We start from the raw sequence: 26,857 nt of genomic DNA, 5'->3' as shown, positions 1-26,857 counted from the left end.
GACTGATTAAACAAGTTTTAATGCAGTTTGATCAAGATTATTTCCCCCCTTTCTTGTTCCCCATCCTGGCAAGAGTTCATGTGAGATAGACCCGGGCATCCTGAAAAACCTACTTTGAAGACAAAAGGTTGTTAAAAGTATCACCCACTTAGCTGTAAGCACCTTGGTAAGGGAGGGCTGGCGGGCACATGAACTCTTGCCAGGATGGGGAACAAGAAAGGGGGGAAATAATCTTGATCAAACTGCATTAAAACTTGTTTAATCAGTCAATTATTTCCCCCGTTTCTCGGTTCCGGGATCCTGGCAAGACGTCCATATGAGACTTCAAAGCCCCTTTTAACAACCGGTAGATAATAAGACAACAGGCATTTTTTAATGCAATGAACAAATTTTTTCTTGATAATAAAAACCTGTTGACTATGAAGATACATAAAAACACAATGTTCTTTTCGATATTAACAGATAAAAAGGAAAAAATTTTTCCTAAAAAGAATAAACTTGTTGACTATATACATAAGGTAAAACCCTACAAAACTGTAGTAGAAAAAAGTTGTTGGCCCATATTCTTCTTGATTGTAATGGGTTTGTTGTAATGTTTTCGAAAGGTCGACCCCGATGACCAACCTGCCGCCTTCCCAATGTCCGCCAGGCTCATACCCGACTTGAAAGCCTTTGATGTCGATGCGGATCTTGTGGAATGTGTACCAAAGATGTTAGTGTCGACGCCAGCTTCCTGTAAAAATGATAAGACCCAAGAAGCTATTGTTTTTGAGGTTACTGAAGTGTGGGGATAAACGAAGCTTATGAAAAATCCCTTTTCTTGCTTTCTTAAATCCTTAGTTCTATTTATGTACTAGCACTCTATATTATATATCGGGCAGATATTTTCGTTAGGTATGTATCTAGAAAACTCTAAATGTTCTTGATGAAAACCTGGTCTGGAAGTTTTTAAAAGAAATTCAATTGGAAAAATAATTTCTCCCTCCGAAGGTCTAACAAAATTTGTTGTTAGAAGGGAAATTGTCTGAGACCTTTGTCCAGAAAGTATACATAGAAGAGTTGCAGTTCTGATAGACAATTGTTTGAGGTCTATATCATCAGGTTTGGGCAGAGACATGAAATATCTAAGCACAATATCCACATCATACATAACTGTGTATTTTGGGAGAGAAGGTCTCTCCTTAAAAATACCTCGCATGAGCCTTTTCACAATAGGCTGCTTCCCAAAGGTGAGGCCACCTTTCTCAGGTATAACAGTTGACAGGGCTGACCTGGCAGTATTTAGTGCTGAATATTGCATGTTTGTCTCATGAAACAATTCTGATAAGAACTCAACTCCTACTTCAACTGAAGCACCTATAGAGTTAATATTCCTCTTTGAGCAGTATTCTTCCCATCTAATGAGGTAAGATTTATACTGTTTCACTGTACTTGGTGTCCAAGAGGATTGCAACAATTTCAATGTTCGTCCTGTGTAGCCAGCAAGCATGCCATCAGCTCCAATTCCATTGGGTGTTCTGCTTGTGGATTTGTTGGCAAGTACATCATGTGTGGTCTGAAAGGAATGATATAAGGTTCTGTTATCATTAAATTGTAAACTACTGGAAACCACGGCTGATTAGGCCAGTTGGGAATTATAAGTATGCCCTTGCAATTCTCATTTGAAATTTTTTGAACAACCCTGTCAATACATGAAAATGGGGGGAAAGCATAGAATCTAAGGCCTGTCCAGTCAATGGTAAAAGCATTGACATGAGTGGCTTCTGGATCAGGGCGAAATGAGACAAAGGTGGGAAACTGAGCATTGATTCTCGAAGCAAACAGGTCAATATCAGGGTAAAAGCCAAAATAGTCAGTTATATCCAACACTATTTCCTCATTTAGCTTCCATTCTAGCCTTGTCTCATTTTTCCTGGATTCTGTGTCTGCTTCCTCATTTTCAATCCCTGGTATATGGGATGCTACAATCCAATTATTTCTTGCAATAGCCCATTCCCATATATCAGTTGCAACCTCATCACAAAGTGTAGATTTACAACTACCCATATCATTTATGCATCCGACAGCAGTAGTGTTATCACACAAAACCTTTATGTGGAGGTCAGTAATATTATCCATCAAGGATTTGAGACCAAAATTTACTGCTTTAAGTTCTAATACGTTTATATGAATAGATTGCTCACTGGCAAGAAAGAGACCATTAGTTTTAGATGTATCGGTAACCGCTCCCCACCCTGTTGAACAGGCATCTGTGGTTAATATTCTCTTGGGACTTCCTTTGTATATATCATTGTATGAATCTTGGATATTATCCCTCCACCACAAAATATCATCTCTACTCTTATCTGTTAAGCCTGTGTAAGAGTCAAAATTGCCTTTCGATTTTACTAATGCCTCAATCTTCAGTCTTTCTAGATTTCTATAATGCATTTTCCCAAATTTTACAGCGACAAAACCATAACTCATGTAGCCAAGTAATTTAGCTCTAATAAGACATTTTTTCCCTTGCAAAAGTTTGTTACATAACAGAACAATCTTTTCTTTTTTCTTCTTGGTGAGAGAAACTGTCATTGCTTTTGAATCAACAATGACTCCAAGATATTCTATTATCTGGCTAGGTATCAAAACTGATTTTCAGGGTGAATAATAAACCCCAAGGAGGAAAAAAGTTGAATGACATTCAAAACATTATCAAAGCACCCTTGGAAAGTCTTATGTGCAGTAATCAAGTCATCTATGTAGGCAGAGATTAGCATAATTCTCTCAGCTCTCAGGTTAGCTAAAGGTGGTTTAAGTAATTTTGTAAATACCCTTGGGCCAGAACAAAGTCCATTGGGTAAACAAGTGAATTTATAAAGAATGCTATTGAAATAGAACTTAAGAAATTTCTGGTGTTCCTCATTTATTTTAACTGAGTAGTATGCATCTTTCAAATCAATTTTGGACATATACATGTCCTTCTTTATCAGCCTTAAAAATTTTTCGATTGTATCCATCTTGAAATGAATATAAGGCATATGTTGATTAAGGTTTTTTAAATTCAATATAAGGCGGAAACCCCCATCAGACTTTGGGGTAACAAATATAGGAGATATATATTCTCCTGTTTCGTGTTGGGTTTCAACAATAACACCTTTCAGTAGTAACCTATCTACTTCTTTAACAACAAAAGCATGTTCTGTGGAGGCAAATCTTTGTTGAGCTGTGGTAGATGATGTTAGGGGTGGACCATCAAATGTAAGGGTCAAACCAGAGACTGTGTCTAGGAAAACAGAATCCGACGTAATATCCTGCCAGTAGGGGAGACACTGACTGATTGACCCAGCCTCAAAATCATCTACACTTTAGCTCTAAGCTCAGGGATCAATTTGTTCACTGTTTGACTCACCTTATTAGTTTTGTTCAATTGCTGGTTTTGGATCGTTTTTTGTAGGTGCTGTTGCTTGAACTGGTGTTTTGGTTGTTTGTCTTCTGCCTTGTGTGTTGCTTCTGGCCCCTCTCTAAAAAAGAACCAGATTTCTGAGCTTCTTTGGTTGGTGCAGAGGAGTGTTTATACCTTTTCCCTCTGTCAGAGCTACTGCCATGGGGAGAGTAAGACTTAGCCAGCTTGGTGGATTCAATAGCTTCTCTCATCCCTTTGTCAAGGTCATCTCCCAGCAAATACTCTGATGTGGGTCTGCTTGGGTTACAGAGTGCCTGGTATTTTGTATCAAGACAGCTTTTAAGGTTTCTCTTTCTCATGTTGGAAACTGATCTGCTTGCATGACCCAAAAGGGCTACACCATCGAAACAATTCCTCAATAGGAGTCGCGTGTCAATAACTTTTGAGTTATCTTCTGCTTGAATTGCATCAGCAAGCAAGTCAACAAAACACGATGAAGCTTGAATAATACTACTCTGTAAATTGAACAAGGATTTCTCCTGACGTCTCGAGTACTCATTGAAAGATTTCATCTGGAGAATGGATTCCCTCAACTTGGGAACACAGATTGCAGAGCAATTAGCAGGTAGTTTGTGACGGTCACAAATCAATTTCCTGGCTTCGGCATTGTTGCTTTTTTCAACAAAATGTCCCATTATTCGGGAAGCTAGTTTGGCAGGAACTTCAGCCCCATAAAGGATGTTAACAGTCATCTCTTGATCAACTAAATCAAAAAAATCATTAGTCAAGTCATCTGAAGACGACGTTGATGTAGGATTGTCCATCTTCTGACGCTTTGGTAGAAGGTCAGAAAAATCATCATCAGACAATGGTCTGAGCCTTTTCTCTGGAGGATGCCCTCCAGGTAAATTTTCCCCACTTGAGGTCTCTAATGTATTTCCATTAGGTAACAACTCTGAGTCTCTTGAAGGAGCTATGATGGATAATGTCTCATCCCCAGCGTTGAGAGATTGTTTGAAGTCGTTAAGCATAGTTTTCACTTCTGTCACAATGGAATTTTTTAGTGTGGCAATCTCTTGATTAGAAGCAGAGTTAGACTCATCTGCAATTTGTATTTCAACTGAAGGACCTAGTAAACTTGAAGTATTATTCGCATAGTTGTAGTCCATCATTGATTTTGAAGATATTTGAAGATATAAAAAGTACTTACTTTTTCTTTTCTGTGATGTTGTCTTCGCATAGAATTCTTCGTGAATAAACGGTCAAGGTTTTTCGGGATGCCCGGGTCTATTTATTTATTTATTTATTAAAGAATTACAGTCCAGGCACACGAAGGCCTCTAAACCGATCTTGTACAAAAAATCTTTTTTAGGTACAGTTTGTCACGAGGACTTCCCCGCACCCTCCAATTAAAGTCTTCATTCGACTTGGCTTTATTCATCTCGTCTGCTCTTCTTTTTCATTCTTTGATTTGCTCTCTCTCAATTTTCGTTAAATCGTCGGTGATGCTCAATTTTACGTACTTCTCGTGCTGTCTTAGTTCAGTCAACTTCTTCATGAAGCGGTACTTTATATGGCTGTCTTTGAAGGCGACTTTGATTGGACGCACACCATTTCATTGTTTTCCAACTCGAGAGACGAAGGTTGGTTGAGTTTTTACGTTGACGTCGTTCAAAAGTTCGTTTACGAAATCGATATCTTCTTCATTTTCTTTTTCACGCACCCCGTGGATGATGATGTTTGCGTCTATTGACAGCTTTCTTTGGTCTTCGATTTTTTCTTCGACTTTCTCCCTTCTGAGTAACTGCTTCATGTTGTTTAGGTTCAACGAACCATTTACTTTCGCAGCGTCGGCAAAACTTTTTGGTTCTTTAGCCACTTGGACTTTCGAAATCTTAGCATTCACTGTCTCTTCAATTTTAGTGGATAGCTTCTTTTCCAGGACGGAAAATTGGCTCTGGATTAGATCAGTTACTTGATTTTTGTCTTTTAGGTATTCCTGACATTTTGCCTTTAAGTCCTTGACCACGGTGTTAAGTCTCTTTTCATTCTCACTTTTATGGTGTATTATGGTTTCACATGCATCAATTTTTTTATAGCTATGTGTACAGCATTCTATTCTTTCTGCTTGATGATGGATTTTTATGCTGAGGTCTTTTGCCGGAGAACAACAAGTTATGCATTGGTATTTTCTGTAACCTTTATTCAAAAACATATTCAGCTGGTATGGTGGTAGTCCAGTGCAGGCATAATGTAGCATTCTTTGACATTTATGGCATTGAATCTTCATTTTTTCATTATCTTTAATGCAATTTTGCTCCGTACAACGGTTGTTGTCAATCTCATCTTCATAAAGGGTCAGGTTCTTGTCAGGTGATGCCAGTTTTTGTCGAATTGTGGTTGTTTTTTCCATTTTTTGGAATCGGAATAGATCATCGGATTAGATAAACAAAAAAAAATGTCTTGACGATTGTCGGAAGAGAGAATTAAAGGCTCCTAGGCCGGAGCAAATAGTGATTAGAATACCCTTTTTGTAAGAGCAATTTTGAACAATGAGGCTAAAAAGGGTCAAAATATAAAGAACACTTTACAAATAGGGAGGCTCAGAATTATAAATTTACTAATTTTTATAATATTTTGTCTACTTTTCTTAAAAAGTCTATCAAAAGTTATAATAATCATGCACGCTATAAAGAGATTCTTAAAGCATACAAAAAAACTGTAAAGAGCTTAAAAAACGAATTTCTTCGGAAAGCTCTATCTTCGAAAAATCCATCGATAGTCTGGAGAACAATTGACCGAATTCTAACCAAGCAGAACACTAAAATAAACCACGAACCTTCCGACATGAACAATTACTATTGTAATCTTGCTTCTAACCTCACAAAAAAACCTAATAAACCTGCAAATTATGATAATTTACTGGGTAACCCATCCATCGAAAATGATGAGAATGTTTTTACAATCAAGCATACGAATTATGAAGTGGTCTTGAGTATACTTAAAAAACTGAAAAATGATTGCTCAAGCGGGTATGACAATATACCGGTACGATACCTGAAGCCAGTCAATGAGTATCTTGTATCTCCTCTTGTTAACATTATTAACAATTCAATCGATAAGCATTTATTCCCAGATAAGTGGAAGATTGCTCGAGTCAGCCCAGTCCCAAAAATTGACCATCCAACGAAATTAAAAGACTACAGACCAATATCAATCCTACCGGTTTTATCGAAAGTCTACGAACGTGTTATTTTAACACAATTATGCGATTTCATTGAAAGGAATTCACTTTACCGTCCAAATCAATCTGGATTTCGGAAAGGGCACACCACAACAACGCTACTCTTAAAACTACGTGATGATATAATCAAAGCTATGAATAAAAGTGAAATTACACTATCAATTCTTATCGACTACTCCAAGGCATTCGATACGATCGACCATTTTACCCTCATTGATAAACTTAAAAAGTTAAACTTTAGTTTCCATGTCATTGCAAATCATTATAAGCTATCTCACTAACCGTCAGCAATTTGTGCAAGTGAACGATAAAAGATCACCCGTTCAACCCATTCACTTTGGTGTCCCTCAAGGCAGTATTTTGGGTCCAGTTTTATTTAACCTATATGTTACCGAATTATCTGACCAAATCTCCTCTCTCAGTATCCAATATGCTGATGACACAACGCTTTATCGTCACTCAAAAATTCGTGATATACTTCAATGCATCCGGGAAATCGAGACTGATATCGAATCACTTTCCACCTGGTCAGCTGATCATAATCTCTTGTTCAATGCTGATAAACTGCAATACATCATCTTTTCAACCAAACGTCTAGCGTCATATCACAAATTATGTAGTGACTACTCGTATCTTATTTCTTGTTCAAAAAAATCAATTGAACAAAAAGATGTCGTCAAGCTTCTTGGTCTTCATTTTGATAAAAGTCTATCCTGGTCCGACCATATCAACCAAATTATAAAATCCAGTCATGGTACCATTCGAGCTCTTCGTAATTTCCAACGTTTCACACCATTTAAAGTTCGGAAATCACTCACTGAAGCTATAGTGCTATCGAAAATAGCGTACTCCATAGTCGTATTCGGACAGATCCCCGATTACTTATTAAATCGTCTGCAACGTATACAGAACATTGCTGCAGGATATGTCCTAAACCGATATGCCACACTGAAAGATGTTGTCGATTTGCAATGGTTACCAATAAAAGAGCTTATTGATTTTAATGTTTCCAAACTTGTTTACAAGGCCCTTAATGATAAAAAATGGCCTTCATATCTTTCTTTGGTGAAAGTAACTCAGCCTCGGAAGCTTCGCTCGCAGGATGATGGTATTAAAATTGATTTTGGCTTATCTAAGACATTTCAGGACCAAGCTCAAATTTTTAACGAACTCCCGAAAAATATCAGGGAAATCAAAGACCTGAAAGAATTTATTAAAGAATCAAAATTGTTTTTTAAATCTAGGGCACATACTCGTGCAACACAACAATAAAATTATAAATTTATGAAGATCTATTTTTACTTTATTACTTACTAAATATTTCCACTACTATTATCCACTATCCTTTTGCTAGTCCCTATTTCGATACAATCTACATTCAGCCTTTGTGTCCTAGTTATCCAATTCCATTTCATGTCTATCCAGTGGTCTAGTTTTAATAAAATTTTATCCAGAAAATTTGTAAAAATATTTATATTTATTAATACTATTTATTCTTTAGTGCTTTTTAGTTTGATATTTATGTTTAGGGGGAAGAACAATTTTGTATGAAATTGAACCTAATAAATGATAATAATAATAATAATAATAATAATAATCGTACACTATACTACAAAGTGAATGATAATTAAAGGAAAGAAACATGTATTCCTAATGTTCTATACATGAAAAGAAATATATATATCATTTTCTCTTTAAAAAAATATATTATTGTAAGAACAGAATAAGAACAATTGAAGCTCAAATAGTAAAAAATGAGAACACAAATGCCTTGACGCAAATTAATTGATTCTTATGGAAAAGAGGTGTACATAATATATAGATGCTGGCTAAATTGATCTGGCGAGCCAAATTCAGCATACATTTGAGATGTTAGCTTTTTTCAGGCTTATGCAAATAGATAGACTGAAATAGAAACATATTACTTTCCATTAAGCCAGTACAAACAGGATAAATTATCTTGTCCCTTGGTAATAGCTGAGTTGTTAAAGACAAATCAATGAATCATGAATCATGATCCAAAATTACAAAATTACCTTAGGGTATAGCCTGACAGGTAGTTAAGATTTCATAAGGAAATTACACGAACGAATTTACGATGCAGCCAAACTTAGTATATCTAGGCACTTCAGTCACGTGACTAAAAGTTGTCGCGAAAATTTAGCGGGGAATCGTTTCTTTATAAAGACGGGGTTTTGGATTTTTCAAAAAATAGTATACATTCTTCTATCAAAATACGGCAGGGGTTTTTACCAGCCTTTCATAAAACAAATGATTGTGTGTAAAGCTCAGATGACTGACTGAGTTTCTCTCGTTTGTGCTGAAATTATTGTTTTCCCCAGTAAAATTCTGCAGAGCTTTGAAAATCTTTTTTAATCATAACTTTTTGTTAACTCAATTTTTAAATATAGCACACCCTAAGTATTATAAAGAAAAAACTTAACTTTCCAAAAACTATAAACACTTTATATCCAGTATATTAGAGACCATGCCAAAATTCAATATTGTGATTTTCAAATTTCCAACATGACCCCCGTCCCGAAATCACTTTCGATTTTGCACGGGTTTTTCGAGATTCCGGATCAAGAAAAGAGAAGAAGAGGGGTGGAGAAAAGAAGCTGAAAAACATGGAAATATCTACTCCTATTTTAATGAATAGAAGAGAAGAAGGTAAGCATAAATTTCTTTCTGATTTCATGTATATTGTCTAGATATTAATGATCAAAACTTGGAAAAGCTTGCACTTTTATTTGTGGCCCATATATTTAGCCTTGTCTTGATGTCTGATGCTAAAGAAAACTAGATGTTAAAATATCCCTATCGCCTGTGTACCTTTTTGTATGTTCCCCATGTAACTTTTGTATATATGCTCCCTGTGTACCTTTTTGTACATTCCTGTGTACCTTTTGTATGCCATCGATAGGTCCTTTTTGTGTGTTCCCGGGTGCCTTTTTGTACAATCCCCACATACCTTATCCTTATTGTACGTTCCCGTGTACCTTATTGTATGTATGTTCCCGTGTACCTTATTGTATGTATGTTCCCCGTGTAACTTATTGTATGTTCCCCGTGTAACTTATTGTACATCAACGTGTACCTTATTGTACGTTCCCCGTGTACCTTATTGCAATTTCCCTGTGTACCTTATTGCAATTTCCCTGTGTACCTTATTGCAATTTCCCCATGTACCTTATTATACGTTCCCCGTGTACCTTATTGCAATTTCCCTGTGTACCTTATTGTACGTTCCCCGTGTACCTTATTGTACGTTCCTCGTGTACCTTATTGTACGTTCCCCGTGTACCTTATTGTACGTTCCCCATGTATCTTATGTACCTTCCCCGTGTACCTTATTGCAAGTTCCCCGTGTACCTTATTGTGGGATTTTCTGGAGTTTTTATAAGATACTTCACTAATTGGTCATTAAAAGTAAAAGAGATGATGCGTTCTTTAGAAAAAGTAACAAAATTGTTTTATTACAGGTTAACGACCAACCAAATCAAATAAGAGCTTGTAAAAACTCCAGCTTGTCCCCTTATTGTACGTTCCCCGTGTACCTTATTGTACGTTCCCCGTCTGCCTTATTGTACGTTCCCCGTGTACCTTATTGTACGTTCCCCGTGTACCTTATTGTACGTTCACTGTGTACCTTATGTACCTTCCCTGTGTACCTTATTGCAAGTTCCCCCGTTTACCTTATTGTGGGATATTCTGGAGTTTTTATAAGATACTTCACTAATTGGTCATTAAAAGTAAAAGAGATGACGCGTTCTTTAGAAAAAGTAACAATTGTTTTATTACAGGTTAACAACCAACCAAATCAAATAAGAGCTTGTAAAAACTCCAGCTTGTCCCCTTATTGTACGTTCCCCGTGTACCTTATTGTACGTTCTACGTGTACCTTTGTACGTTCCCCATGGTCCTTCTTGTAGGCTCTCGTGACTCTTTTTGTATGTTCCCTGTGGTCCTTTTTGTACTCTCCTGTAAACTTCTTCAATGGCTCAGTATATATGCATGGAAAACATAGCCCTAACCATCAAGCAGTGTCTCACACCTTAGAGTCTTTTTTTCTCAAGAGATTTTAGCGAATGACCACACATTTGGCATTGATTCCTTTAAAAGAGATTATTTCCCATTATGAAATTATTTTGATTTTTTTTTCCTTTCACATTCAGGTGACAGGATTACAAATTCAACAAAGTTGGACAACCTCTAAAGCTGACAATACAACGAAACTTGCAGACAATGATGTAATGATGATGTTGCACATAATGAAAATACAAACAAAGACAAACATTCTTGCAATAATTGGACCAAGGAACTCTAGTGTTCCAAGGTGTGATTTAATATCAATGATACAAATGTCATGGAGTTTCGTTTATGAAGACACAAATTTCACAAAAAAGATTGCTGGAAAGTGTTGTAAATATTTAGGAATAACTAAATGTGACAATTTCGAGGTTGACAATTTGGTATATTATCATGAATACTAAAGTAACATGTTATGCACTGGAAATCCAAATCTGTAAAGGAGGAGACCCATTTAAGTAACTTTTTATTTGTGATTGGTATATTATGGTGGTATAAAATATTGATGACAAGGAAATTTTTCATATGAAACTAAGGTGTACAGCATTGCGATATCTCCCAAATTCATTGCCATATTTCCATGGGTCCCTTAGTAGACAATCTCGAGATATTTTAGCACTTTCTTACTCAAATGAGTCTTAGAATGATATCAACTTGTAAATCTAAGATTTTATTTCCTTAATATGAAGCTAAAAACCAATATTTGTTAAAATACAATTATTTTTGTGTTAAAATGATTATCATTTGTATACAATTTCTTAGCAAGTTTTTATCATCTGTGAACATGTCTAATAAATTGTTATTCATTACAAGAATAAAATTGACTGTGTCATTTTCAGTAAAATATTGTGTTTCATTTGATTTTTTAGATAGTAGATGGAATGTGGAAATCTTTTGATGAAAGGAGATATCTAAACCAAATTTTGAAGACCCTTTAGTTGATGAGAATTGCATGAGAAAAACATTTTTTATGATAGTTTTCAACATTTTCTTCAACTCCATCTATCTTTTTTATTTTAGTGCGTTTTTCTGATATCATCCAATTTTAAATTTTAAATTTCTGTTGTCTGGGACGAATTCAGACAATAAAATTTGGCACATGGAAAGATATAGTATACTATATCTTTCAGTAAATTTTGAATTCAATTTTTTCGCTTACCTCAGTAAAAATAAGCAAAAATCTAATTTTTTGCATAAGCAAAAATCTAATTTTTTGCAAAAATCTAAAATCTTCAATATCTGTTGATTGGAACCACTTCAGACAATAAAATTTGCCACAATGGAAGATATCCAGGTACCAAAATTTTAAAAATCAGAATTTTGAATTTTTTTCGCTGACGTCAGCAGGAACAAGCAAAAATCGAATTTTTGCAATAAAATGCTGACATCATCAATAGACGATATCGGCTTTCCGAATTCTCCCCGAATGATTACCCATGATGCATTGTTAGGGTTAGGATTATCGTTCGTGAATTTTTTTGCGCAATGCATCATGGGTAATCATTCGGGGAGAATTCGGTTAAGTCGATATCGTCTATTGTTTCAAAAAAAAAAATTTTCAAAGTCTTGTTCACCACGATACCTTTCAGTGTGCAAAATTTTAGCTTTGCAATCAAAATATTTCAAGAGTTATTGCAAAAAAACGGATTAATGACGTCATCTGCAATTTATGACGTCATTGAATCTAAAACCTTCAATACTTGTTGACTGAAACCACTTTAGGCAATGAAATTTGCCACACTGAAAGATATTCAGGTACAGAAAATTTACAAATCAAAAATTTCGATTTTTTCTGCTGACGTCAGCAGGAATAAGCAAAAATCGAATTTTTGCAATAAAATGCTGACGTCATCAATTTTTTCAAAAATTTTTTTTTCAAAATCTAGTTTACCACAATACCTTTCAGTGTGCAAAATTTTAGCTTTGCAATCAAAGTGTATCAAGAGTTATTACAAAAAACGGTTTCATGACGTCATCAGATGGCCTAAAATTGAAATTTCTTAATTTTTAGGCCAAAATTTTGAAAATTTGTAAATTTTTTTATTCAGCATCACGAGACATCATTTTTAGCACCAAAATGAATCAAAATGGACATTCAATATCGAAAGCCTGAATTTTGATTGCGATTTTTGTTACTTTTTACCCCCGGATTTTTTCGTTTTTACGTTACCTCCCTGTATAAAAGTGGTATTAATTCTGTGAAAAAGTGAAGTTTCAACAAAAAAATTTTTTCAACCTGTAGTATGATGATCAAAGATCAACTGAAAGAAAAAAATTGAAAAGGTGTTCACCTGAACTTGGGTTATAGACAAAACTTGCTCAAAATTAAGTTTTTTTGACTAAAAAAATGCCTGTTTTTTGCCCACTTTTTGGAAGGCTCCTTGCAGTAAAAATCCGCTAATTTTTGCTCCAATTAGCTTCACAAAAAATCCAATAACTTTTTTTCTATAAATGTTACAGAGGTCAGTGAACCCTCGTTGAAACGAGAAAAGATAGAGCTTTCCAATGAACCAAGTTTGACAGGGGTAGTTAAAAGTTCAAAAATCGGCCTAAAGTGCCTAGTATATCTTGTTCGAGCGCCGGTAAATGAGCCTTTGAAAATTTTAGACATTATTATTATAAAATAGACATTATTTAATTTTAGCTTTGTTCAAATGTATTTTACATGTAATAAAATAATGAGTGAAGTAAACTGTAAATTATCTTCCTCTACGTGGTCCTCCACGACCTCTTCTGTTTGAACCATTCGAACCTGTAGAAACAAAATTTGTTTAATAAGTCTTCCATATGAAATCCCACGGGTTGCGGTGGGTGGGCGTAAATTCGTTCGTGTAATTTCCTTATGAAATCTTAATTACCTGTCAGGCTATGCCCTAAGGTAATTTTGTAATTTCATTCGGGAAATTACACGAACGAATTTACGATGCAGCCAAACTTAGTATATCTTGTTCGGCTGCCGGTAAATTCGCCTCTGTTTAAAGCTTGTTATTGGAGGATATTAGTATGGAAGATTGGAATGATGAGAGATCTATAATAGCCTTATTATAATGTCTTTCCCAAACAGTTTGACTTTTCCAACTGCCTTGTTTCAAAATGTCTTTTAATGACACCCCTAGGGCTCTTGCTTTAGACGATCCAGCCGACCTAAAAGAATGTGCCGTGAATTTTGATGTTGGGATCCCTGCTTTTTCTAACATCGTTAGTAACCATCTAGCTATCGTCTTCTTCGAAACCTGGTCATGGGGTTTTACATAGTTTAGGAAAATCCCACTACCCTCTTCTTTCCTCCAGGGTTTTGTTCTTTCTAAGTACGTTTTCAAAGTTTCGACTGGGCACAGATCTGAGTCCTCTGAAAACTTATAAACTTTGATGTTGGAGTTAGCTTTCCCTGTTTGTGAATGTTTTACTCGTCCTTCAATTCCAAAGACTAGACAATCTTGAGCCTCAAACATGTATTCCTTCATTAGTTTCCCTATCTCGGAACCCCTGTTTATCAGGCAAATTGACAGTAAAGCCACACATTTAAGGGACAGATCCTTGTTGCTCAGATTACAGGACTTGCCCATACCCTTGATAAAATCTAGCACTTGTTTCACATCCCACACAAACACCAGTCTGGGTTTGGGTGGGCGGTTGTTAGAGACACCTTTCATTAGTTTGCATACAAGTGGGTTTTTCCCTACTGCCACCCCTTCTATTTCTTCATGGAGGGCTGAAATTGCTGATCTATGTTTATTAATGGTTCTGTATTGTTGACCTTCGTTGAAGCATTTTGTGAGAAATTCTAGGATCTCTTCTATAGCACATCGAATAGGATCAACCTTCCTTTGCTCACACCAGCTGCTCCACCGTTTCCAGGACGATTTGTAAGCAGCCTTTGTACCTCTAGATCGGGCATCTGCAATAAGCTGGGTTGCCCCTTCTGAAATTCCTGTCTTAAGATGTTTACCCCAGAGATTAGCCATGCTCCTAGTCTCAAGGTCTCCCCCAATGGATGTTTGTTTCCCTTTGGGTCTCTCAGGATTTCCCCTGTCGTTGGAAGAAGAATGGGTCTTCTGACACACATTTCCACTAGCTTCGGGTACCATGTCTGTGTTTGCCAAATAGGGGCTATTAGTACCATGTTCCCCTCCTCTCGGTCCACCTTTTCTAATACCCTTCCAATTAGTGAAAATGGAGGGAATGCGTAAGGTTTCCTTTGGGTCCAACACATTTGCATTGCATCCGTTGCTAGTGCGTATGGGTCTGGCTTCCAGGACACAAAAGGGGTCATTTGAAATGAGTGACGGGAGGCAAACAGATCTATTGTCGGTTGGAATTGAAATTTTTTGCATGTTTCCCTGAAAATTTTTGGGTCTAGTTTCCACTCACTGCGATCCAGACCCCGTCTGGATTCCCTGTCCGCCTCTTTGTTCAGGCGACTTGGGAGGTACTCCACAGTAATCATGATCTGGTGTTTTAGAAGATAATCCCAAATCCTTTTCGCATACTGGGTCAGAATCTCGTTTTTGGTGCTGCCCATCTTCAATATACAACTCAAGGCTACTGTGTGGTCTATCTGAAGGTGCAGTCTTTTGGGCTTTTTCAATTTTGTAAAAGTCCTTATTGCAAGTTCCGCTGCTATCGTTTCTTGAATGTTTATGTGTTGCTGGTTTTCCCATTGGTTCCATTGGCCCCCTGTCTTTTTTCCCTGGCAATGGGCTCCCCATCCCCCTGTTTTGGCCGCATCCGATTGAATTATTAGGTCCAGTGGGCCCAAATTGATTTTTCTCCCGTTCTGGAGTTTTAAGTTCTCTATCCACCAATCTAATTCCAATTTCCCTTGTCGATCTAACTTGACTATTTTCTCGTAGCTCAGTTGATTTTTTAAGTCCTTTATTAGGTTCATTTGCAAGAATTTCCAATTCAATGGGGCAGGGAGGACTGCCGCATAAGTGGAAGTCAATTTTCCTATCAGTTTCGAAAGTTCCCTAAGGGTTATTTCCTTTGACTGCAAAACTTTTTGGCAGAGTCCCACTATGTTCTCTATTTTTTCCTCTGGTAAGGAGATAGTCATTTCCTCTAAATTTATTAACATTCCCAAAAATTCTATTTCCGCTCTAGGTTCCATCACTGAATTCTCCTGATTTATTACAAACCCCAAGTCTTGAAGGAGGTAAATGATCGTATCCCTGGCCAGGAGTATGGCTTCTAGGTTTTCCCCCATGACCAGTATGTCGTCTAAGTAAATTACTAGCCGGATGTTCAGTCTGCGTTGAAACTGAACAGGGACTTTCAAACTTTTTGTAAATATTCTTGGACCTGGTGCAAGTCCGAAGCAGAGACAGGCAACCTTTCCAGGCAAACCTCACAAATTTCCGATAATCTGAGCGGATTGGAAGGTTGAAGTAGGCATCTTTCATGTCCAACTTCACCATTAAATCTCCCTTTTTTAACATCTCTGTCATTTGTTTTAACCCCTCCATTTTGAATTTTTCGTACAAAATGTAGGAGTTTAGATTCTTTAGATTTATTATTGGTCTTTGCTTCCCGTTTTTCTTTTCCCTTAGAAAGATTGTGCTCACGAAATGGCCTGTCTCTACTTTTACAGGGTAAATTGCTCCCTTTCTCAAAAGTTCTGTTATCTCCAGGTCTACAAGTTCTCTCTGTTCTTTTGGCATGTTTATGTCTTTTGGAGAGGCTTTTTGCCTTGGAATATTTATTAGGTCTAGTGTCATTCCCCTGATTGTTTGTAATATCCACTGGTCTGTTGTAAGTTTCTCCCAGTTTTCCGAAAAATATTTTAATCTTCCCGGAAGGGGCTTTGTTATTTCTTTGCTTGTTTTTATCAGATTTAAGAGAACAGGGTGTACATTTTTAGACCTCTTATTAATTTTGTGTTTGAGAGATTTCTTTTTTCCATTAAGTTTAGACTTGGAGCTACTGGACCTTTGAGATAGGGAGATTGAGTCTCTTTTGGACTTTCTCTCACCTCTATTTCTGTTGTTGTGACGGTCCTCTCTCTGGGGTCGTTGACCTTCTTCTTGTGCACGGTTCTGGTGGTGTAATGAGGATGCCCCTTTGCCAGAGGGGCCTTGTCGATTGGGTTCTTTAAGCCCCGGATTAGTGATCTTGACAGCTTGAGATCTTTGGATCTGTGTTTCAAAGTTTTGTAGAAGTTTTTACCAAATAATTTGTCCGATTTCGGTTTGAAATCATCTGAGGATTCTTTTAACATGGAAGCAGCTTGGATCTTGTCAATTCCCAAAGAGGTGAGTCCAGTTAGGCGACGAATGAAGTTGAGTGAGTTGTTGGCTTGGCCTAATAACACAACTGATTAATCTAATAGTTCAATAATTTCTGGCCCTGAAACAGTCTTAGTGGAATTCTTCTTGACCTTGCTCAGTGTTCCAAGTGGCCCCATTACATCATATAATTTTTTTTGTACTTTCCTCAGTTTTTTGTCCGATTCGCAGACAAAATTGTTCTTGGAATCGTAATACATATCTTTCCTTTGGTTTTCCCGCATTCTTTGGCACTGGATATTTCTCTAGTCTAGAGTCTTTGAGGGTTTTCTCGGAAATGTAGGTGTTAAAATTCTTCCTCGCGTAGGACGCTTTAGATTTGGATAATTTCCATGATGTCTTCTCCTCTTGACTGGTTGGGTTGAAACGGTCTTCTTTGTTGCATTTGGATTCAGTACGACTTTTGTTCTTCTTACGTTTATGACCTTTCTTCTTTTTGTTTTTCCTTCTTTGGGTGTCTGAATCACTTGATTCTAACTCATTGGACGACTCTTCAAGTGAACTGTTGTTGCTGGAGGATGAACTCTCCGAGCTTGATGATTCACCATTATCACTTTCGCTGGATGAAGAATCCTCTTCTTCAGATGATGAAGAGTAGGAATATTTCATTTTCCTCTTCGTGGAAGGTTCCCTCTCTTTGGGTTGAACCTCTGCCGAACTACCTGTACCATCATTTAGGTTATCAGGTGTTTTATTTGAATTCACATTCTGTTCTTTTTGGTTACGCATGATCTTGTTGATATTGTCAGCTTTTTCTTGGTTCATTTTAAAAAGTTCACTGTCGGAGAGCGCCATTTTGTTCTTCGCTTTGTTGATAGTAAGTTTGAAAGAGGCGAATTTACCGGCAGCCGAACAAGATATACTAAGTTTGGCTGCTTCGTAAATTCGTTCGTGTAATTTCCGGAATGAAATTATGCTTGAGTAATCAGTTATTCAAAAGATCATGACGTTCTCCCAAATGACTTTTCCAGTGTGTCATTAGTGCATAAAACCTGATAGAACGCCTTTTTCAAAGAAAAATAAAGGGAAAAATTAAAAAAAATAACAAGATAATAATTTTTTTAATGACCATTATACCGGGTTGGTGTAATTTAAGATGCATGATCTAACGCGCGATCCTTGCATAAAGTATGCTGATTATTCCTAATAATTATCATAAAACATAAATTATATAACATAATTCTAAAACAATGGCATAATCTTTTCTCGCTTTTGTTCACCACAGTAAATTTATCAAAAAAAAAGAAATAAATAAGCAATGGAACTACGAATAATTACGACCGTAAAATTATGAAAAAAATAACTTGCATAATCTTACAATAAAAAGAAAGTGAAAGTAATAAACAATGCACAAGAAACATTTTTGCTCTCAGTTTTAACAATCAATAATCGAATATAGGAATTTCCTTCTTAAAGCGATCGATCTGTGAAGTTGGTGTTTAGGGTGTTGTAGTTCTTTTAACTACCTTTACCCATTGGGGATTTTAGTTAGTTTACTTAAGTTTCTGTACCCAGCCTACTGAACTTGTGGAATTACTGATTAAAATTTAAATATATAGTGGAAAAGACATGGAGATAGTAAGAGATTTAATTTAATTTTAAGTAAGGATTTAATTTAATTTTAAGTAAGGATTAAGAGGATTTTAGAAGAATATTAGTTTTAATTTATTAGTGGTCGAGAAGATGCATGGACTTTATGAGAGATTTATTTAATAAAAGAAAAGAAAGGTATGTATATCGTACATATTTAAGGTTTATAATATTAACTTAATGGGTTAAAATGTTTACTAAAACGTAACGATGTACATAAAGTACATATAAAATGTTTTTGATGGAAAAAATTTGTGTCTATATGACTTATAAGGTATTACTAGAACGTAATAACGTAATAAAAGTGAATGCTTGAAAATGTATATTAAGGTGCATAATAAAAATCAAGAGTAACATTGAGTTACTCAAGATTATGTTGAAAGTAATAAATATTTTGTATAATATAAAAGATTAAATTTTTTGTATATGATTATAAATACAAGAAAAGGAAAAAATAAAAAGAGAATAAAAGAGAGTATATGAGATAAGAAGAAAAAGATATATATATATATATATTTCTAAGAGAGTTGATTTTTATAAAGAAGTTAATCTTTCAAATAGTGTTGGCTTTTCAGGGTTTTGTCTAGTCATGAAGTTGTTTACATTTAGAGGGTGGTGGAGAACTCCACCACTTTTGGTTAGCCAGTTTTTTGCAAGTGTTTTTAATCTGTTTTCTATTGATGACACTTTTGATTCCTGATAAAGGTCTGCTATTCTCGTTCTCATAGGTCTCCCTAATATAATTCTCAGAGCTTGATTTTGGATTTTCTCCATTCTATACATTTGGGCTTTGGAATTTCCTTCTTAAAGCAAATGAAAGAATATATTGGAGAACAATATGTTTTGCGGACCGTAATGTACGAAGCAAAAAACGGATGCTCTATTATGAGAAAGAATATTTTCTTTCGGTAAACAATTTCCCTATATTGATTCAAGTTATGCAAAAGAGAGAGTGAGAGAGAGAGAGAGTGAGAGAGAGAGAGAGAGAGAGAGAGAGAGAGAGAGAGAGAGAGAGAGAGAGAGAGAGAGAGAGAGAGAGAGAGTGAGAGAGTGAGAGAGTGAGAGAGTGAGAGAGAGAGTGAGAGAGTGAGAGAGTGAGAGAGGGACAGGGACAGGGACAGGGATTTTTCAGCTCTAGAAAAGAGTGTCGAATTTGGACGAGGGATGTCAACATTAGACCAAGACCAAGTTACGGTATGGCGGATGGAAAGACGAAAAGGTCTATACAGTCCATAATTTCAAATGAAAAATAAGTTTAATCTTCCCAAAGTTCCACAAGAGCTGCAAGAAGTATATGATAATGAAAAAGGGTTCCTTTCGTTGAAAGGGAGTGTTGTTGATGTCCCTTTGTTAAATGTTAAAACAAACAAAAAACTTTTCTTCAGCTTTGGCATTTCACTTTTCGATACTGGGTGGCCTTTGTGTTTATCTTTTTCATGAACTTAGCTTCAATTCTTTTGAAGAGATTGGAGTGTTTTTGGTTGTTTTCTTTCACTTTTTTGCTCATATTTGTATTTTTGAGCTTCGACCGAAGAGCTGAAGGAAAAGTTTTGATAAATTTACAGACCAGATATCTTATAAAAGCTAAAGTAAAAAATAAATTTACAGACTGTACAAAATGCGCGCATCAGATTGTTTTTTATCTTTCTTTCTGTTTTTGTTTTTTCTGGTTGTGATTCGAATTTCGAATGTAAACATTCTATTGAAAACGTTCGAAACGATCGTCATACATCAATGTGAATCAAATTATTAAACTCACCAAGATTCTGTAAAATACATTGAATTTAAAAAAACCTAACCGAAAAGTGATAACCTATTCATGATATCCATGATGTAATCTTTGAGCCTAAACAATAGATGTGACGTAACAACTTTGCCGCCATTATTGGTGGCAAAAAAATTGTCCCGCTAACCTATTGTGTATTGAAACCGGGGGTTTACGAAAAAGAAAGCTTAATATCTTGTGACTTAATATAATAGAATTAAATATCTTTTGGAAATCTATTGCAGATAATTAAAGAATTTCAATGGAAGAGTTTTTTCTTTGATTTGGAGTATTTGGATTTCTTATTAATCTTTTCTTATTTTTTCCGGGGGTCCTTGCTTGGAAAACATTGGGGAACACATTTGTTTTGCCACCAATAATGGCGGCTAAATGTTTTGATTCGGAGTGTCAATCAACGAAAAGATTACATAAGATTACATCATGAATATCATAAATACTTCCTGGGGTTTAGTAGAGGTATGCGATTCAGACTAGCTTCTTGTTAGTTGTGTTTCAACTTTTCAAAACAAACGATTTTGGTTCAAAATTCTAATCACAAAATTCGTAAGTTCGAAAATTTATTTGAACTTTACCGCTCGAAGCAATGCAGCGACTTCTTAAAAAACGAAAAAAACACAGGCAATGGAGTGCAGCTCGTCCAAAGTCACGGCAAAATGAGCTGCGCCGAAGAAAAAATCTTGGACGGACTTTCCCGTTCAAAAACATTCGATTCCACGGCAAAAAGCAACAGACGTTAAATCCCGATAAAAAAGCGGTTTTCGTCTAACAGGCTAGTCATGTATATGCTAATGTCATACTTAGGAAATCTACGAATCCAAGGCTTCACGTGATTATAAGCGTTATATACTTCAAAAAAGCATGTAATCGGCTGCTACGACGATTTTTTCGATATCTTCTGCCAAATTCATTTGGAAAATAAACCAAATCAAACTTTGCGCTTTGCTATCGTATTAATGTTTCGGGCAAAAAATATATATCTAAGAAAAGTTCCGAACAAAATCTCCAAATTTTTTCGGAAATTTGCGTCCGGTAAGATATTTTCCTTAGTTACGCTTTACGGTATTACTACATTGCTAATATGCCTCTTCTTGCTAAAACTCTTAAAGAATTAATGATGAAATTTCGAGGAAATCCAAAAAGATCACAAAGAAAGGCAGTTTTTTCGGCATAATTCTGAAATTTTCAGCCAGAAAATATGTTTTTTTTAGATAGAGCTACGTGTTGTTTTGTATTAGAAGTAAAGATTTCATTGAAAGAAATCGAGTAATAAATACTGTATTATATCCATTCGGCCTTAGCATGATAGCATGAAGGTAGAGCATCCAGCTACGGCGCGCAATGTTGTGGGTTCGATCCCCAGCCGGGTCATACCAAAGATTCCCAAAATGGTACTTGATGCCTCTCTGCTTGAAAGTTAATTTCGCGAAAAATGAAATTTTCCTAAAAATCGCAAAAGTTTTTACAAGTTTTAAAAGCCGAGGAGAGTCGATATTATCGATATTATCGCAGTGACTAGGATTCGGAACGGGAGGAAGAAGTGCAAATAGTTTATTTTTCATTTATTAGCATATCACTATTTCGATTGAAGAAAAAAATAAAATTTGAAATAATTTTTTATTCACTTTCCCTAGCCACTCGCGAAAGTTATTGCTACTGAAATTGAACATTCACAAAAAACCGCGAAAGTTTCTTCCGTAAATTTTCTTCAAAAAGTAAAAATTTAGAAACTTAAATCCGCGAAATTTCGCGAATTTTCGGTCTCCTCGCGAAACTTTCTGCCCGCGAAGCTTTCTGCCCTTAAAGTGAATCGCAGACCTCTACAAAACCTTAGGTAGTATTGGTCTGCTTAATGATCTACCAACCGCTTTCCGGTTCGGTTTTTTTAATTCGGTGTATTTCAAAGAATCTTGGCGAGTTAATAATTTGGTTGACATTGATGTGCACGCACCAAAGCGATCGTTTCGAACGTTTTCAATAGAATGTTTACATTCGAAATTCCAATCCCATACCAAAAAAAAACAAAACAGACAGAAAGAAATATAAAAATCAATCTGATGCGCGCATTTTGTAAAAACTGTAGATTATTTTTGACTTTTGCTTTTATAAGATATCTGGTCTGCAAATTTATCTTTTCCTTCAGCTCTTCGGTCGAAGCTCAAAATACAAATATGAACAAAAAAGTGAAGAAAAAAAATACTAAAAACACTCCAATTTCTTCAAAAGAATTGAAGCCAAGTACATGAAAAAGATAAACACAAAGGCCACAGAGTATTGAAAAGTGGAATGACAAAGCTGAAGAAAAGTTCTTTGTTTTGTTTTAAGATATAACAAGGGTACAACAACACTCCCTTTTATAGAATCATAAAGAAGTAATGCCAAAAATATTCAATATAACCCCCAAAATGTACTGTACATACATAACGAGATACCTTGAAATAAAAAATGATTATTAGAAATAAAAAAAGATGACGTCACTGTGAGCATTTGATTTTTTTATTAATTTTGACGAATCAGTAATTGTGCGTTAAAGGCTCTGGACATACATTTTATATGTCCTGTTAAACCTACCTTTTTAGAATTTAAAAATCGAAAAATTGAAATGAAAAAATTAAATGAAGAAGAAAACGAAGAGTTTTTCGAAGAAGAGTATTTCACCTGTCAAAGCCCTAATTTCGGTAAAAATCAAACAAATTGGAATTTTTTTTGGTTCAGGTGATTTTATCTATTTAGTATCTAAAAATACAATTTCGGAAAATTTTTGTGGAAGTATCTTTCCTTTAAAATCTCCAAAAAAACTCATTTTTGCGGTTAGTGTAAAACGCAGGTCATATGTCACAGGTCGCAGGTCACAGGTCGCAGGTCACAGGTTACAGGTTACAGGTCAACAAAGTGCAGACCGGAAAAAAAAAAGATAGATCACAACATATACATAACATATACATAACATAACATCAATACATAGCGCATTAAATTACAAAAAAGTAATACATGCTATTTAGATATTGTAAAAGGACTATTGAATAGAATAACAACCTATTTTGACATAGTGACACTTACTTACAAAAATAATGACAAAATCATAAAATATGATGCCTAACAAGACAAAAGCACCAAAAATATTTACCTTAAAGGAAGAAATTTTGGCGGGAATTTAATTTGGCGGATGGCCAAAAAAGTTTTTTCAGAGGGAATTTAATTTGGCGGATGGACGAAAAAACTAAATTTGGCGGGAATTTAATTTGGCGGTCGCTTAAAAATTTAACCTTAAGATGGCGTCAAAACAGCGAAAAAATAGCAAAAACACCTTAAAAGAGATCATATTTTCAAAAAGTTTAATTTGGCGGGAATTTAATTTGGCGGATGGCGGAAAAAAGAAATTTTGGCGGGAACTTAATTTGGCGGATTTCAGTCAAATCCGCCAAATCCACCAAATTTTCTTTCCGCCAAAATTTCTTCCTTTAAGGTATTATACAAAATGTGATGTGGATGGTGTGAATGGATATAAAATGGCACCAAACAGAAGCTTGCATGGACCCTAAGAGAGTGGATTTAGAAGGATGGAACTAGTTAATTATTCAGTTATTATTTTAATGTCTTAATGACAATTTTTGACAAAAATACTAACAGAATCATAAAATATGATGCAAGAACAGACAAAAAAACGAAAACTATTTATAATATAATACAGAATGTGATGTAGATAGTGTGAATGGAAATAAAAGGGCACCAATCAGAAGCTTGTGAGGTCCCTAAGAGAGTGGTTTTAGAAGGATGAAACTAATTAATTATTAAATTGTCATTTTAATAACTTAATGACAATTTTTGACAAAAATATTGACAGAATTACAAAATATGATGTCTTACCAAGGATTTATTATACACTGGATATACAAGTAACAGATTTTTGCCGATTTCTCATGTTCTAGCTATGTCCGCAGTAATGATATTATTGTTCACTCTCCTTCCCTCGTTAAATGATTTTTCAAAGCATTTTTATTGCATTTCTTATCGAAAATCACTCATCCAATTCCCAAAAGAGACTTAAAACCTTCCTGTGAGAGTCAGATTCTTCTACTTAATTGCTAATTATAAGTTGTTATGACGTTTCAAGCTGTGAGAAAGATGCAAAAGACGTGTTGTGTATAAGAAATTGAATGTTGACACCGGAAATTTTCAAACTTCAACATCAAAAAAACAACCTTGCCACCACGTGCCACCAAAAGATTTTCATACCACAGTGGAACCAAGACACTTAAGTCTTTTGTTTGTTAATTTTAGCTCTTCCGGGGACAGTTTTGGAAAGATATTTCCAATTGAAAATTTCGTGTCACTATAAGCATTTTGTCTGAATTTCTTGTCTAATGATGATTTTCTCACACTAGATTTCACAGATGTATCCGGCTTGGTATGCTAGCCTTATTTTCAAATTTTCAAATTTTTTTTTCTGCAAATGTACAAAAAGAAAGAGCTAGAGAACTTTTTAAAAATAAGACTGATAAACATTTTTAAAAATCAGACATCTTCGAGCCGCCATGACAGTTGTCCTTTGCGGACAAAGCTAGAACATCAATTGTTTTCTGAAACAATGGAAATACAATGATCGCTCTCCACCGTTTTATGAGTCGTTTATCCAGTGTATAATAAATCTTTGGTCTTACAAGAGAAAAACAATAAAAATATTCAGCATGCCGAATGTGATGATAACAATATGGCTGGATATAAAATTACACCAATCAGAATCAGTGGCGTGGTGGCAGGGGGGCCAGGGGGGCCAGCCCCCCCCCAAGCGGAGCCCTTTGGAGAGGGGGCGCCCCTTATATATGGGCGCCAAGAAGGATTTTTCAGGCGCCCATATCGAAAGATTGACAAATGAAAAAACAAAAATGGCGCCCCTCATCACCTCAAAAACTCAAAATTTTCTGGCTCGCTTCGCTCACACACTCCCTTTTTCTTATTGTATTCGTAAGTAAAATGAGCGTATATATAGAGAGGCGCGCCAAAAACAAAAAATCTTTTAAACGGGCACCATACTTGCCTTGGCCACCCCAGAGAAATTTTCCCACCACGACACTGAGAATCTCGTGAGTTCTCTGAGAAGGTAGTTTTAGAGCGATTTGTTGTATTATATGTAACCATCATATAACATTACAAACATTACATTATTTAATATACCTGTTATACGTATAATATGGTTTTAAATATTTTCTGGTCTGCGTTATACACGGCGCAAACTGCGTTTTTTGGAAAATTCTTATTTTTACTTTGAGAAGTTTCTTTTGACCCAAAATTAAGTTATTTGGACCATTAATGACCGTCTTAGCGTTTTTGGTGGGGAACCACCTTAAGAAAACATTTTAATATGAATCCTCAGAACCGGTGATTTACGGCATATAAGTTTTAGAAGAGTTTAGAAAAAAAACATGAAAAAAGTCGAATAATTTTCTTGAAAGAATATCTTGAATTTTTCGAGTATTAAATTTACTAATTTTATTAATACTCGAAAATTCAAAAGGTTCGTGCGATAATTTTGACCGAATTTTTTTCTCCTTTCACATTATAGGTATTAACATTTTGGATAAGTGAGCAAAATTTCATGACAAAATGACAAGTACAACTTAAGAAAAAAGTTTTCTGTTCCAGCTTATCTTTAGAAAGTTCCGGCTACAAAAATCATTGAAAATCTAACTATAATTAATCGTGGGCATTGCTATTAATAATGTTTAGTGTGAAAAAAAAACAAAGAAATTTAACAAAAATATGAAATTAAAGTGCTTAATGCTAACATTCGGTCAGCAATGAAATGCGCCAAAATTGCAAAAATAGACTTTCTCATAAACTACGTCACGGGGTCACGAACATCTTGCCTCGTATTCAAACAATTACCATGGTGATTATGTCTCTTAAGACATTAAATGATTTTTTATGAATTTGAAGTATTTTTAATAAAATCCGCTGGGAGTTAATCATCATGGCATTTCAAAACGAGGCAAGTGATGTTCCTAATGTAATCTATGAAAAGGTCTATAAATCGAGGGCATTGCATTATGTTTAGTGTGAAAAAACAAAGAACTAAAACCAAAATATCTAATTAAAATCCCCTAATGAGGTGATTTCTAGCATATTTCCGTCATTTTCGGCTTGAAAAATATTTTGCTCGGTAATCGGACTTACGGACCGTACTTATGACTAAATTTCGTCCAACAATAGAATGCGCTAAAATCGTTAAAATAGGGATAGTGCTGTACAGTCGCTAAAAAATGTTCCTTCAGCAAGCCATTGCAAAGTAAGAAAGCCTTATTAAAAAAATTCCCTGACTTCAAGGCTGTATTTATCCACTGACCTTTATATATCCCTAGACCAAGCTATATCCGCCATCTTCCATCAAAGTTTTTTTTTAAGTTGGTACCCACAAAGAAGCCATTGTAGTGTTAAAAATTAATGTCGAACGGCGCTACATCATCAAAGGTTTTCGAGGGAAAGTA

At 35.5% G+C, this 26,857-nt stretch overlaps 2 protein-coding genes across 2 annotated transcripts; both read right to left on the bottom strand.

Annotated features, from left to right (window-relative positions):
• Positions 1-374: 374 nt before the first annotated feature.
• Positions 375-4,643, bottom strand: LOC136807608 (uncharacterized). The gene is made up of 3 exons (XM_067064199.1): positions 3,389-4,643; positions 1,432-1,555; positions 375-733 (listed from the first exon to the last, which is right to left on the bottom strand). The coding sequence occupies exon 1, from the start codon at positions 4,552-4,554 to the stop codon at positions 3,403-3,405; it is 1,152 nt and encodes a 383-aa protein (XP_066920300.1). The 5' UTR covers positions 4,555-4,643; the 3' UTR covers positions 375-733; positions 1,432-1,555; positions 3,389-3,402.
• A 12,479-nt stretch (positions 4,644-17,122) lies between these two features.
• LOC136807636 (uncharacterized protein DDB_G0280579-like) lies at positions 17,123-17,794 on the bottom strand. Its single transcript, XM_067064229.1, has one exon. The coding sequence runs from the start codon at positions 17,792-17,794 to the stop codon at positions 17,123-17,125; it is 672 nt and encodes a 223-aa protein (XP_066920330.1).
• Between the last annotated feature and the right edge of the window lie 9,063 nt (positions 17,795-26,857).

This window comes from Clytia hemisphaerica, unplaced genomic scaffold, assembly GCF_902728285.1.
Source record: "Clytia hemisphaerica strain Z4C2 unplaced genomic scaffold, Clytia hemisphaerica genome assembly, whole genome shotgun sequence".
NCBI classification, from domain to species: domain Eukaryota; kingdom Metazoa; phylum Cnidaria; class Hydrozoa; order Leptothecata; family Clytiidae; genus Clytia; species Clytia hemisphaerica.
This window is presented reverse-complemented; position numbering and strand designations above follow the sequence as displayed.

Bases quoted from the DNA above. Each gene is read 5' to 3' on its own strand.
- LOC136807608 (XM_067064199.1), bottom strand. From the start codon at position 4,554: ATGATGGACTACAACTATGCGAATAATACTTCAAGTTTACTAGGTCCT.
- LOC136807636 (XM_067064229.1), bottom strand. From the start codon at position 17,794: ATGGCGCTCTCCGACAGTGAACTTTTTAAAATGAACCAAGAAAAAGCT.